At 47.3% G+C, this 13,348-nt stretch overlaps 1 protein-coding gene across 1 annotated transcript in view; it reads right to left on the bottom strand.

Moving 5' to 3' along the window:
- Window positions 1–13,348, bottom strand: part of COL23A1 (collagen, type XXIII, alpha 1) — a 59,387-nt gene that overhangs the window by 25,390 nt on the left and 20,649 nt on the right. Inside the window, exons 5-7 of the mRNA XM_009322763.1 lie at window positions 3,862–3,888; window positions 1,900–1,926; window positions 1,179–1,205 (exon numbers count right to left, since the gene is read on the bottom strand). Of these exons, the coding sequence (XP_009321038.1) occupies window positions 1,179–1,205; window positions 1,900–1,926; window positions 3,862–3,888 (81 nt within the window). The remainder of the gene's footprint in view (window positions 1–1,178; window positions 1,206–1,899; window positions 1,927–3,861; window positions 3,889–13,348) is intronic.

Below are 13,348 nucleotides of genomic sequence, written 5' to 3'. Positions count from 1 at the left end.
CGCGGCAGGAGGTGGGTTCCCGCATTATCCGGCGGCACAGACCACAGGCGCTCTGGAGCCTGAGCATCTCCTCCAGCATCACCGGGGTCGCCAGCCCCGAAGTCATCCACAGCCCCAGCCAAGGAGTGAAAACTCACACCCACGTGCCGCTGAATCACCTCTTAAAGCCTTTTCCGAGTACATGGGTAGGCACTTAGACAAGGTTGAGAACTTACGCCGAGCCCCTCCTTAGCCACGCAGGGCATAAATCTATTGGAGAAATTTTAGGGGCTCTTGAAGCCCGAGGATGCCGTTCCCAAAGGCACCCAAGGCGGTTGGGAGCTGCTTCAGAAAATGACACCAACTTCAAAAAGTGACTTAACAGCCTCTGGGGGAAAAAAGAAAAACGACTCTGAGGCATCTCTGCCCAACGTTAACCACTGAGGTCCTGGCTATGTTTCCAGCAACCGCATCTAAACCTGCCAGCCGACTCCTGGGTGCCAGCTCCGAATCTGGCCTCTGCGCGGGGCCCGTACACCAGCATCCCAGCACATCCCCGCCACGGGGTTTCCAGCAGGTGCCCGTAACCCGCAGCCAACCGCATCTCCGTTACTGCGACGGAGCCCACCTCGGACATACCACAGACCTCGTGGTGAGCCCTCCCGTCTCATCCCCGATACGGGAGACTTTGTGTTACCGCTGCCATCGCCAAAACAGTTTTCCTTCATCATACAGCTACTTTAAACCCTTTATTTTCAATCAAAGGCAGCCTATGCTCCCATGCGGGTAGCTCAGCAAGAGAGGAGGAACTTTCCATCCTGCACAACACCGTGCTGGGCCTTTCCTTGGGACACCAGGTCTTGCCACCGCATACCGGTGCTCTAATGCCAACAAATAAGGAGCACAGCTTCAAGAGAAACATGGTCTGTCTCTGACACTAGAAGAGGGAATCAGGGATGGAAAAGCCCAGTAAAAGTGAAGCCCTTTACGAGGAACTTCAAGGTCTTCAACTTTTGTTTCCCCATGGTCAAAGTTAGGAAAACCACCACCACAAAGAGCTCCAATGGCAAAATTAAATGTTTCCAGAACTGTTACCATACCTCAGTTTGCAGCGACAAAGCTGCACGAAGCCTTGTTTTGTGCAGTGACCAAGCCCAACCAGATTTTAGAATAAATCAACGTGCCATGTCACTACTTACCCTTGGGCCAACGTCCCCTGCTTCACCCTGTGTGTCAGGCAAAATAGCAAGGGTCAGCTACTAGAGTTCAAATTTCAATCACGAAGGACCGAGCGCGGGGTCAGCTGGACGCGGGGACAGCACACAAGGGAGGTGGCAAGAGTTCTATTGCTTAACGTATTCAAAACCAGTGAGATGAAGAGTTCGAGACAACACAATGGGGAAAGATTCTGCCCTGGCAGGCGATGAAACAGATAATAAATCAGAAATAGCAGATTGTTTCCAACTCTAAGGCTCCCCTAGCAACTGCTTATGTCCTACACATGCGAGGATTAACATCACTTTCAGTACGGTAATTACCTTCTTTGGCTGCTCTAATTTCATGGGAGGATGTCATGCAAACACAGAGCGTTGGAGCCCACAGCCTTGCCCTTGGAGGAAAGCAAGAGGAGAGTTGCATGCCACTCTCCTAACCCTTAAGGGGTTACCAAGAACCCTGCAGCATGGATGAGCTTTAAGGCCATACTTATTCTTCCTACATCTTTGCAAATTCTTTCTGCTCTCCCCTTCCCAGGGCTCACCCAAAAGCAACCCGAGAACCTGCTGCCACGGCTCCATGCCCCAACAAAACCCAGTGGTAACGTCATGCTGGCGTATTGGGGTAACCTGAGCTGAGAGAATTACAGCAGGAGGAGAACATACACCTGCTTCCCCAAAAGCCACACGTTAATGCAGTCTTTACCTTTTCCCCTTTTGGTCCTGGAGGTCCCTGGAAATACATAAGAAGAATCCGAGTTAAGAAACGGCAGAATCGTCAATGCACGTAACATCAAAACCAAGGAGACTGCATTCCTCAATTCACAAACCTGAGCCATGTTCACTATTATTTTAAGTTATACCTGCTATTATTTTAAGTTATACAGTGCTTCACATGAGCAGCATGCTACTGAGAAGCACCGATGAGGTCCTGCCCGCTCTTGCCGGGACAGAGGACCGGAGAAGGACCGGGGCAGGGCAGGCAGCGTGACAGCTGCTCGCAAACACGTGACTAAATAGATGCAAGAGACTTCTTGAAGTATTAAATCACTTCTAGAAAAACACATGCTCAGCATATCATTACAACAATTACACATCTGTTTGAAATAAACAAGGAGGATGGGCTGCTTTCTTTGGCCTATTTGCTGAAGACATAAGTCATCTTCCCTCTAAGCAGCTTTCTGTAAGGCAGGCAGGCAGAGACATGCTGCAGCCCCAAAGAGAAGCCGCAGAGCCACGCTTTGATGTGCCTGCTCTGCAACCTCCTTCCAGCACAGAAAAATACTGAAACTTGGGGTTCAGCCCAATTCACGGTGTTTGCTGAAGCGGGACCCAGTGGGATGCAGTGGGGGAAGGTCAGCAGAGAGGCCGACAGCGGCAGCATCTGCATCCCCACGCAGCATCCCTCCTGCTGTTAATTTGGCTCTAAGCAAAGCTGCTGGCCCCTTGCCTTCATGGAAAAGATCATGAACAGTCTGGTTTGAGTTTGGCCGTTTGATAAGTTTGCTTTTTCGTTGAGATTTTCCCTGCCTCTCACCCAGAGGTCTCGCTCCTGCCCAGTGCACACGCACAACTCGCAGCTGTTTGCGTGCCAAGGGCAGTGGGCGCAGGAGCGTGCTGCTGGGGATTGCGCTGCTCCTCCATCACGGGGTTTGGCTAATTCAAAGCCAAGCCCCGAACACAGCGGTGCGAGCTGGCCTTCCAGTTTCTTGGGATTTTTTTTCTTTTCTAATGCGTTATTTCTAGATTTCTTTTCATTCGCATTTGCCATCTTCAGCGGTAGGATAAAAACCAGCCACAGCGATGTTCAGCTATAATAAAATACTCCCCGACTGGCTAGAAATAAATATTTGGAGTAACTTTGTGATTGCAAAGACCGAATGACTTCTGCCCACTTTGAAAATCACAGTTGGTTTAGGACCAGAGCTTGAAAAGATTTCAAATGGTGCCCTCTAGTGAACGTGGTGGAATAGAGTGGGATTTGGACACAAAATATAGAGCTGTGACCTCCTGTAGCAACCATCCAGCCGAAGGAATCAGAGCTGGCTAGTGTTCAGCTAGCATAAAAACAAAAAAGTCTATGTTTCTGTAAAATAAGTGAGAAAAGAGCAGAGCACCTGAGTATCCAAAGAGCTTCCAAGCAAAAATGAAGTCAAGCAAACAGCTCATAAAATGAAGTCCAGGCTGTTCCACAAAGTATTGCGTGGACACCGGGCACTCCCAAGGACTTCCCACCTGGGCTCCTTTGGAGGCAAATGAACCCCGTTTGGGAACAATTATTTTTACGACACCGCTTCGTAGTGCCAGGAGCATGCAACCAAGATTACTGACTTTGCTTCTTTCAAGGTGCTACTGGAGTTTATTTCCCAAATTTGGTCTGCAGCCCAGCTGCAAAGTCTCCACTAGCTGAGCTGGCACAGGAGGGGGAGAAGCAGCCAAGACGAGCTGACAGGTAAAGCAAAGCTCACCTCTATCTGTGCCGGCCAGCTCTGGCTCAGAGTTTAAACTTGCGTGTGTTACAGACCACAGAATATTTTTTCTAAATACCATTTTGCCTCCTAAACAGTTATATATGTAGTAATAGATGAGTAATATTTGAGATTCTGCCTATCTATTGCAGAGCAGCACGAATAAAGACATGTTACATTTGGCACCTGGTGCTACTTACTGGTTTGCCATCCAAACCAAGAGGCCCCTGAAAAGGGAAGGAAAAGACGATATTATTAAAAAAGAAATAATAATAACAACAACAACAACAAAATCAATTTACAAACATAGCAATATCATTCATGCTCTGAAAGAGGCTCTACTTACGTATAGTACAACCTTTGGCTATGTTACTTATATACCTAATCCTTCATCCATGCAATCCACAGCAGGAAGGTTTCACAGAAGTACAGTAAGAGGCATCAAACAATTTGCAGAGTATAAAGAAGCGTGAGAGGAAGCGACAGGATTAGTGACAGGAACAGGGTGACACTGCTCTGGCACAGCGCTCGGGACTCCCTGAGGTTTTTCAAAGACTCTAAAAGAGCAGCAGTAAAACGTGCCTGCTTCGGTTAAACTGAGCAGGGAGTGACTCACGTCTACCTCAGACCTGAACCATTTGTTTTATCAAAAGGACTCGCTGAAACTCTACCATTTTACCCAAGATGTGGGGACCAAGCATCACCTTCAGTCCACAATGGTGAATCTCACTGATGGGAAGGGTTGTCTTGCTATGGAGAAAGGAAGGGTGCATCTGCCTCGTGGGCTGGTACCTATGTGCTTTGCTCACCTGCAGTGATACAAAGCTGGAAACGTGCTTGTATTTGCAGGACCAAGCACTTGGTCACCCCAGTTCTTCCCCGGGTCTCCCCTTTCTAGGCTTGCTGCAGGAGTGCATGGTAAATCGAGACGATAAATGGTTATTTCCCCATCGTTTCTGGCATGCAGCCCTTAATTAACGTGAAGCCACTGAACGTATTGGGCCGTAGGAAACCTTGCTTTTGAGAAAGGATGCACGTGGGGAGGGGAAGCACAGACGCTCTAAGGCCCACGGACAAAGCCAAAGCTGCCCCTGCTGTCAGCTGGAGCTGGCACACAGGCACTTGGGGATGAAGGGAAGCAGTTCAAAACTCAACAGTTACGGTAAATCCCAGAAGAACTGCATTTCCACCCATCCATGACCTGCCACCTGAGAACTTAAAACCTTTCCTCATTTAAACCCACAGAAGTCTCAGCCCTGCAAACTGTTCCTGCAGAGACGTGGCACGATGGCTGCGAGTCAGCAAAGCCCTCGGACTGACCTGCTTCCACCCCCAGATTTCCAGCATGCGCTGACGTGCTTCGCTGGGTGAGGATCCGCTCCGGAGGGAGCTGCAGACTGTGCCGAACAGTGGGCACTACGTCCCTGCCCCCTCCCCGCGGCAAAGCCTGACCCAGCGCCGCAGGATGGCTGGCAGCTCCTGTGGTCTCGAACACAAGCCGGCCTTGCTCTCCTCACTGCTTACTGCAAATTCAAGGGCTACGCTTGCAAAATGGTACCTTGGGATCATGACCTGCTCCCTCCTATGTCTGCCCAGCAGGGCCACACGTGTACGGCACACGCGCATCCTCCTGGCTCCTTCTGCAGACGTGCTGGGCTGAAACGTCTTCCCACATTACAGCCCCGTAAACCTGGAGGACCTACCGAAGCAAATGTACTTTGGACTATTGTATAACGCAACAATAAAGCATCCAAGTTTTCTGTATTTCTTAGGGAACCGATTAGGGTGAACTTTTTTTAATTCAGCTTAAATCTGTGATGGTGAAATTGAGCGAAAGAGAGAAAGGTGTGTAAGAGAAGCCCAATGGCTGCATTAAAAATAGCATCCTTCCAGCTCACAGCTCTGGCCATCAATAAGGAATAAATCAGTCTGCAGGGGCTGTGGTGTATGGAATATGGCTTGGAATATGAAACTGTGGAAAAAAAGAGGTAAATCTAGGTGGCTGAATCCTGGGCAGGGCATCGGTACCTATGTTATAAAGACTAGGGGACCTGGACAAGAGATGTTCATCTGAAAATAGATGGGGATTTCTTTACACACACGATTTCTGAAGTGACCAAACATAGATTATACTGTTCACGACGTATATTGTCTCTCATAAAGAACTACCAGTACACAACTGCTACGTAGCAATAATGAAAAATATAAATGGAATGCAGTTGCGTCCGTTAATGCAAAGGCTTGCAGGTCACAACCAAACTACTACTTCTTCCCCTAACACCCCCTTCATACTTTATCTCACCTCGATTCCTTACATTATAACACCCGAGAAAGGCGTCAGGTCCACAGAGCATCTTTCACGAAACTATGATTGTTTGAGATGGTTCACCTGAAGCTCCCGATGCAGCTCTCCGACCTCCAGAGGACAAGATGGACAGACCTGAGCAGAGAACTTCCAGCACATTCAACTTCTCAAAGGAGCAGAAGTCCCAGAGATTTTTTTTTTTTTTTAAATTTACAATACCAATTCATCAGCTTTTAGCTATTCTTGTATCAGTCCACAAAGGGACATCCAGAAGGAAAAACAATGTCCTATTCAAAGGATGTTTGTCTGAGGGAAAGCATTTAATGCTTGAGAAAAACAATATCCATCAGGCTTTCAAAGGGGCTTTCAGCCAGCCACGCCGCTGAATGGACAAGACTAACTCAGACTTTGAAATATTTTGTTAGTCTGGGCTGGAGATTTAATTGACTCTGCTCTACCTGCGCAGCCAAACGTCTGCGTGAGCAAAGTAGGGTTTCCGAGAGCAGCCAGAGGATTGCATGTGTAAAGTAGGAGAGAGCATCTGAAATCTGGGCTTGCTTACTTGATTGCCTGCAACTTTCAGGAGCACCCATGTGTTGAGGTCATTATTGTCTTTTATTTGAATTCTGCTCCATGTCTTTTTAATTAAAGATGAAGGAATCTTTAGTTTATTTGATAACTAAGGAACAGGAAAACAAGAAGTAACCCCCTATTCCCCCAGTCAAAACCCACCTCTATAGAAGTCTTGATTTTGGGGGGACAAAAATCACTTCCACTTAAACGACCAGCACAAAGCTTAAGAAAAAGGTGAGTTTTCTGGACACCCCACTACAGGGCCCAAGTAAGAGAAAGCATCGCAGTGGCTTCGTGCTGTGCTTTTTGCCCAGGGGTAAATTTCACTCATGCCTTCGCCCACTCTCGATTACAAGCCTTTTGCTCCAAATCACACACAGAGTGATGGCACTTTACATAATTAAATGCTCACTACATCAAGAGGGGATAAACTTTCTGCCTAGGACAAACCTGATGCTTTAAGACAAGGTAGAGAAAAAATTCAATCAACTTCCCCCAAAACATGGTTCTGACCAAAACCATCACCGCACCGACCAAGCGGGATGAAACCCATTGATCCCGGGTGCTTCGAGGAAGACAACACCGATGTGGTCCCAGCTGACAGCAATCAGTGGATGTCAGAGCCCACTTCCAGCTGTAATCAACTCAGATCTCATTTTCTGACCATGCACCAGTAAGGACCGCCTGCGTTCAGTGCCGGGCCAACGCGGCTCTGCGGGGCATCCTCCACGTTTGAAGAGAAAAGACAAAACATTGCTGTCAGTTTGAAAAAGAAAATACGTCCAGACCCTTTGGCTGGAGCCCTCAGGTTGCCAGGGCAGGAGAGGCTGGCAACACCGAGCAGGGGTGAGCGGTAATTGCAATTACTCGCCTTGGTTTTATGCCTCACAAATGTAGCGTAATGTAACGTAAGCACACGGTGCTCCTGCAGGCGTAATGACCCAAACCGTGGTGCCTCCCCACTGCCGTCACCTGGGTGACGACATTATTTATATAATGATATATATTTTATGGTATACATTAATGATATATTATTCAATGATATATATTTATACAATGATGCTGAGAATGCAGACACAAGTCAGATCAGATGTTGGTGCTTGAGCAGAGCTTGTTACTACATCATGCACTCTTGCTGAATGCCCTGGTTTGGCCATGCAACATTTCGGCTTCAGAGGAAGGGGCTACATTCAGATAAGTTTTAAAACAAGTTTAGATTTTTTTTTTTTTGTTTCACAGTAGAAGCTCAAAAGTCTCGGGATGTAGTACCAAAATGTCACCTCTCATTGCAAAAGTGAGATTCACCCAACGCTGAGAGCAGCTGAAGGCTTGGGAACAGTTTTAGGTTCACCAAAGTGGGAAGACATGGAGCTTGCAAGCTTCGATTCACATGCAAAAGCTCTTCCAATAATTAATAAGCATTTCCCCCATACACCCCTTACCCCTGCTCAGAGCAAGCCTAGGTGCCAGCCTGGCTAACTGGCCCTCTGCCTTCCTTCTCTGGTGCCATTACTGCTGCCGGCATGGATGTACTTGCTCTATCAGGCTTACAGGAATTTTAAGGGGGGAAAATATCTAGTGAAAACGAAGCCAGAGATTATTAAGAGGACAATCGTTCTGAGTTGGGAAATCTTCTCTCATGGTTATTTTTAATGTTTCCTGCTCTGCTAAAAATTAGCACAGGGTTCAGAAGGAACCCTGCAGTCAAATTTTAACAAATTCAAAGGACTGCCTTCAATCTCTGTCTCTGTGGTTTCGAAAAATGGTAAAATCTTACATTTAAAAAAGAAGAAAGTGTCAGAACAAAAGAGCACGACAATATTTTAGTATCCCTGCAAAGGCCCTGGGTCATTAGGTGGCGTGGTTTGCAGCGTAGCCAGGGAGCAGGGACCATCCTTTCCTATAGGCTACGCTGTAAATCTTCACAAGCGGGACCCCGTCTGCTGGCGATGCAGTTCCCTCAGCACATTTTTGTATGAGAAGAAAGCTCTGGCAAAAGCTGTGGCCAAGCACGCCCTGCCAGACCCGTCACAAGGAAAGTGGAGAAAGGCAGCCAGGTTGCTGTGGCTCCTCCGAGCTTCCCAGCTGAAGGAAAAGAGGAGAAGGACTGAGAAATGAAATGTGAGTCTTCTAAATAGCAGCTGAGAACTGCTGGTGCTAACTGTGAATGAATTGAGTACAAGAAGTGCTCTGGGATGTCACCTCGTCCTTGTCCCCAATTACCGCTACCCCCTCCTTCCCTAAAGTCCTCAGTGCAGAAGGACCAGAAGCCCTTATAAAAAAGCAAGTTTCTACTCCATCCAATACCACCTCTGCTACAGTAATCATTTGACCTTCCAAATAACAGCATTTAAGTATCTGTGAAGAGATAGACTCTGTGTATGAAATCGGTCATACGAGGAATTATCCTGCGCCCACACCGACTGCAATGGCTGTGAGCCTAGACAAGTCCTTGGTTGAAGGTTCCTCCTGCATCTGCCCTGACCTCTGGGGTCCCCAGTACAAGACCTTGAAATCACGTCAGCCTGCGGCACGACACAGCATTGGAAACGTTCCTACCAGGAGCTGTCGTATGTAAGCGTTAAGATCATTAAAATCACGATAGCTTCATGTTTAACTATATATAGTGTGGATGGTCTCACTGGAATGGGATGGGATCACTGCACAGGGGAACAACCCTGCACTTAAAAATAAAATAAAAAAAAAATTTCAGCATGAACATAATTATTAACAATCCTTTGCTAATAATTTTCTCTGTTTCTTTGTCTGAAAAAAGCTATTTCAGTATTGTCCCAACTCAAATTCCCCTTTGGTCCATGACTGCATGCAAACCCAAAAACTACCTTTTCACTACTAGGCGATAGCTTTTTCTTCATTTTTAAAAAGCAAATAGCATCTGCAGTTCTCTTATAAGCACAAACCAGCGATGTTGATGAGGCATGATTTTTTTAATGTTTGTAAGACTAATTGTTTTAATTTGGAAAATAATTTACACTTGTTATTCTACACGTCAGTGTATTTGTTTAAAAAATGGAAGCAAAGAATATTTGAAATGAGGAAAGCTTAACTAGCTTGGCTGCCCCCCAAGGGATACAGGTCTTTTAAACATATTTTCTGGGTAAATCGATAAAATGCCTTTTTTTTTTCTTCTTATTTTCAAAACCACTAAAAAGTGCAGCTTTCCAAAGCAAGTCCTGATAAATACCCTGTTGCCAGATTTAACAAGGAAACCATTTGAACATGACATTCACTGAGGTCCCAGTTTTGCATGAGTTACGCTTTAAATACATCCAACCTCTGTGATTTAGCTAATACCTTTTTGCAAACACAAGCACTTCTGGCAGGGCAGGTCCCCCCAGGCCACGGTGGCAGGTAGCCTGGGGGCTCCTCTCCCCTCCCCAGGGCTGCTGCCATCCCCAAAATCAGCCTTGATGGCACCTGCATCCTAACTGAGGCCAACAGCGAGGCACCGAGACCACAGCTTTCTGCACACAAGTATCAGCTGATTTATAGTCTTCTCCAAGAAGGCAGCAAGATGTCACAGAAGTAAAAGATAAGCCAGACGCAGGTATTTATTTAGCCATTAAGTTGTATTCCTGGATCAAAAACTACTTTAGATGTCAGGCTTCACTAGCACATTTATCATGAGAGCAGCAGGTAAGAGAAATTACAATTACCAGTGGCAGCGCCCATTTGGGACGGCTCTGGAGTTAAAGCACAGCAGGAAGGACTTGTGTAACAAAAGATGTCGCACAGCGTTTTCATTCGACTTCCCTCGATAGACCAAGCCCTACACGTGGTATAGCACAAGATGCAAGAGGACTCTGAAACCCAGGCACGGCCACTTCTGCCTACACGTGTGTATTACCCCATGTCTGGAGACAGCTGGGTGTACAAAATTTTGGGGCACAATTCACTGCCACTGAGTTTTTGAGAGTTTAATGGGAAACCATCTTCTGGTTTGGTTCTCTCCCTCCTCTCTTGCATTTGCTGCTGCCGTCCTGCATGGCCTCAGAGCCAGGCTCTCCTTGTTCAGCTAAAAAACGCTATTTCATTTTACAGGGGAAGGCAATTAGGCATTTCCTAAAATCCATCTCTCTACAAACCACAGCCCTGCGTGTAACATCTGACCCCAGTCTTCGGGGGGATCCCAATGCCCGGGCCGGGGGGGGGAGCGGCCCCCCCCCTGCCTGCAGAGCCCCCACGGCTGCAGCAGCTCTCACCCCTCTCCCAAATTTCTTTCCCAAGAGGCCACCTGAGCGCAGCCCAGGCATTGCCCACAGCATCTGGTGGGGCTCAGCATCACCAAACCCCCAAAAGCTCCTCTGAAACCTTTCTTGGGGTGGAATTGCGTCCCACAGGCCGAGCTGACAGCAATAAATCCCCCAACAGAGGTGTCAGGCAAACGATGCAGAGCAGCAGCCTGATAAGGGCCAAGCGTGTGTTAACAAACCAACCAAAAACACACAAATCTGTGCTCTATCACAAAAAAAAGATCTGCCTTCAGACTGCTGGGCGGCCTCTGCCCATTCTTTGAGGGAAACGGAGCAGAAAGGAGCAGTAATTTGCTAAAAACTTCACCCATAATGCAAACCAGACTGCGGGGCTCTGCAAGGGAGCAGCTACCTCGGCGGCTGGGCTGGTCTGCCCAGGGCATCCAGTGGCTGCACACAGACAGCCTCTGTGACAAGAGCCCAGCACGGGGCACAAATCACTGTAAGGGTTTCTGAAATCCTTGGGAAACAAAAACAAAACAAAAAAATCAGAAAAAAAACCCCCAAACACTATCCTGAGAATGTTTTTGGGGCAGCGCCTGGCCCTGCCCACTGTTCAGCCCCTCCTTTGCATCGCCAGCGTGGGCTCACCCGAGCACTTCAGTTCCCAGCTCTCTTCCCAGACATGCCAACCACGTTCATCAGGGCTTCACTGTGGAGATAAGGCACCTTTTCTCCTTTTCCTTAAGCACAAGATGCGCCTCCTTCCATCTGTTCACAGAGCTCCGTCCTTGTTTTACTGGATGTCTTCTCAAAGATGCTCAAGAAAAACGCCTGGAAGCAAATCGAACACTGACTGGTCCAAAGGGGTGGAAAGCAAATGCTGAGCTGGAGCTGCATGGGCACCACTTGGGTTTGCGAGCAAGGTTACTCAGGTAAAACACAAAGAAAGGCCACAACAGAGCCAGTCCATTCGCTCCTCCCGATGCAAAGGGAAGAGAAGGAGTCACCGCAGCCAACTGCCTCGATTCCTGGGCCAGCAGCGCTCTGCAAGGAGCGCCCCAGCATGTCTGATCAGTTTATCTGCTGCTCAGCATCAGTTCAGAAGCAAGAGCTCACTCATCTGTGCATCACATTGCACCAGTTTTCTTCCAAAACAACAAAGTGCTTTTATGGAAGAAAGAATCCCCCGACTTCCCCCAAATTTCTGAGGCTTAAATGAGTTCCATGTGTTCTGTGCAACTGCTTGTTTCAAGCATTTGGTGCCCAATTGGGTTTCGGATATTTTTTGTCTGATGTCCAACTATGAGAGAGGAGACGGCCTCTGTGGTGGGGACGCAGTTTTGAAGTTGGTAAGCAATTGTTTTGGAGGAATATCGACCTTTCAGGCGAACACTTCAGCCTCTTACTGCCTTTGTATTCTTCCCCCACCAGTGCCATCCCTGGCTGACAGCTGCTGTTTGGATTACCTCTCTTCTGCGGTTAATGAGCAAACCTCTTGGTTTTTCTCAGTTTTCCTCTGCCTACAAGCCAAGCCTCGGTACCATGCGGCTGCGCCCAAATGCGCTGGAAACCAAGATGCAGATGCACCAGCTGCACTTGCACTCAAAGCAGGGAACCAGAGGAAAAGCAGCACGAGAAGCCAGAAACCAAAGCCCTGCTTCAACCAGGCATTGGGTGGTGAAGGACCTTTTTCACCATCCATCCTCACCACCAAGCCTCCCCCTGCACGAGCCAGCTTGGGATAAGCCGCGCACGTCCTGTATCAGAAATCTGCCTGTGCAGAGATGTTCTCCTTGCCATTTTCGTCAGCACCTTCGCCAGGCCCTCTCCTCTCCCTGGCCAGAAACACTGGAAGCACAGAAGATAAACACATGCATCTGCAATTCCTCTACTGGGTGGGATATAAGACAACTTTTTATTTTCCCTGTGGAAGAATTATCTCTAAATCAAAAGAAAAATAAACTGCTGCCATGAAGAGCTGGTCTTTACAAAAATCATTGTTGTCTCCAGATCAGAGAGCCAGTAAACAGACATAGCAGGAAAATACACTGGATCTGCTTTCCCTGCTTAAAGAGATTTTTCCCCTCTAGGCAAATAATCACGTGAATTGGCCACAAAACTGATATTAAAATAAAATGAAAAAGACTAGAACTACAAAGTTTGCCTTGTAAAATGAATATTTGTTACTTCTGTCTTTTGGGCTCTTACTGGGAGAAGTATTTGTGCAAATTACTTCATTCACAGGAGACGCTCCTTGAAGTCTGAATATTTATGAGTAAAGATACTCAAGAGAACAAACACAGGACCGAACCCTAAATTACAGTTATGACCTAGATGAACCTAGCTAAGAAAACTAAACAGCCAGCTTACCAACAGAAGTCTTCATTTTGGGGATGGATACTGATCACATGACACAGTATATGAAAATATCCAAGTCTAGCGATGCCAGATGTTAAATACGATTTTTTTTTTTTTTAGTTCTGTGCACGCACAACCAAAACACCCATGCAATGTACAGGCACTCCGTGTCTGTGCATGAGCTACCACCCAGGGTCTGGGAAGCATCCGCCTACTGCGAAAAAACAGTAGAAG

The sequence above is a fragment of the Pygoscelis adeliae genome, unplaced genomic scaffold (assembly GCF_000699105.1).
Source record: "Pygoscelis adeliae isolate BGI_AS28 unplaced genomic scaffold, ASM69910v1 Scaffold34, whole genome shotgun sequence".
Classification (NCBI taxonomy): Eukaryota; Metazoa; Chordata; class Aves; order Sphenisciformes; family Spheniscidae; genus Pygoscelis; species Pygoscelis adeliae.
The sequence above is the reverse complement of the archived record's forward strand: the minus strand, read 5'-3'. Positions and strand labels throughout refer to the sequence as shown.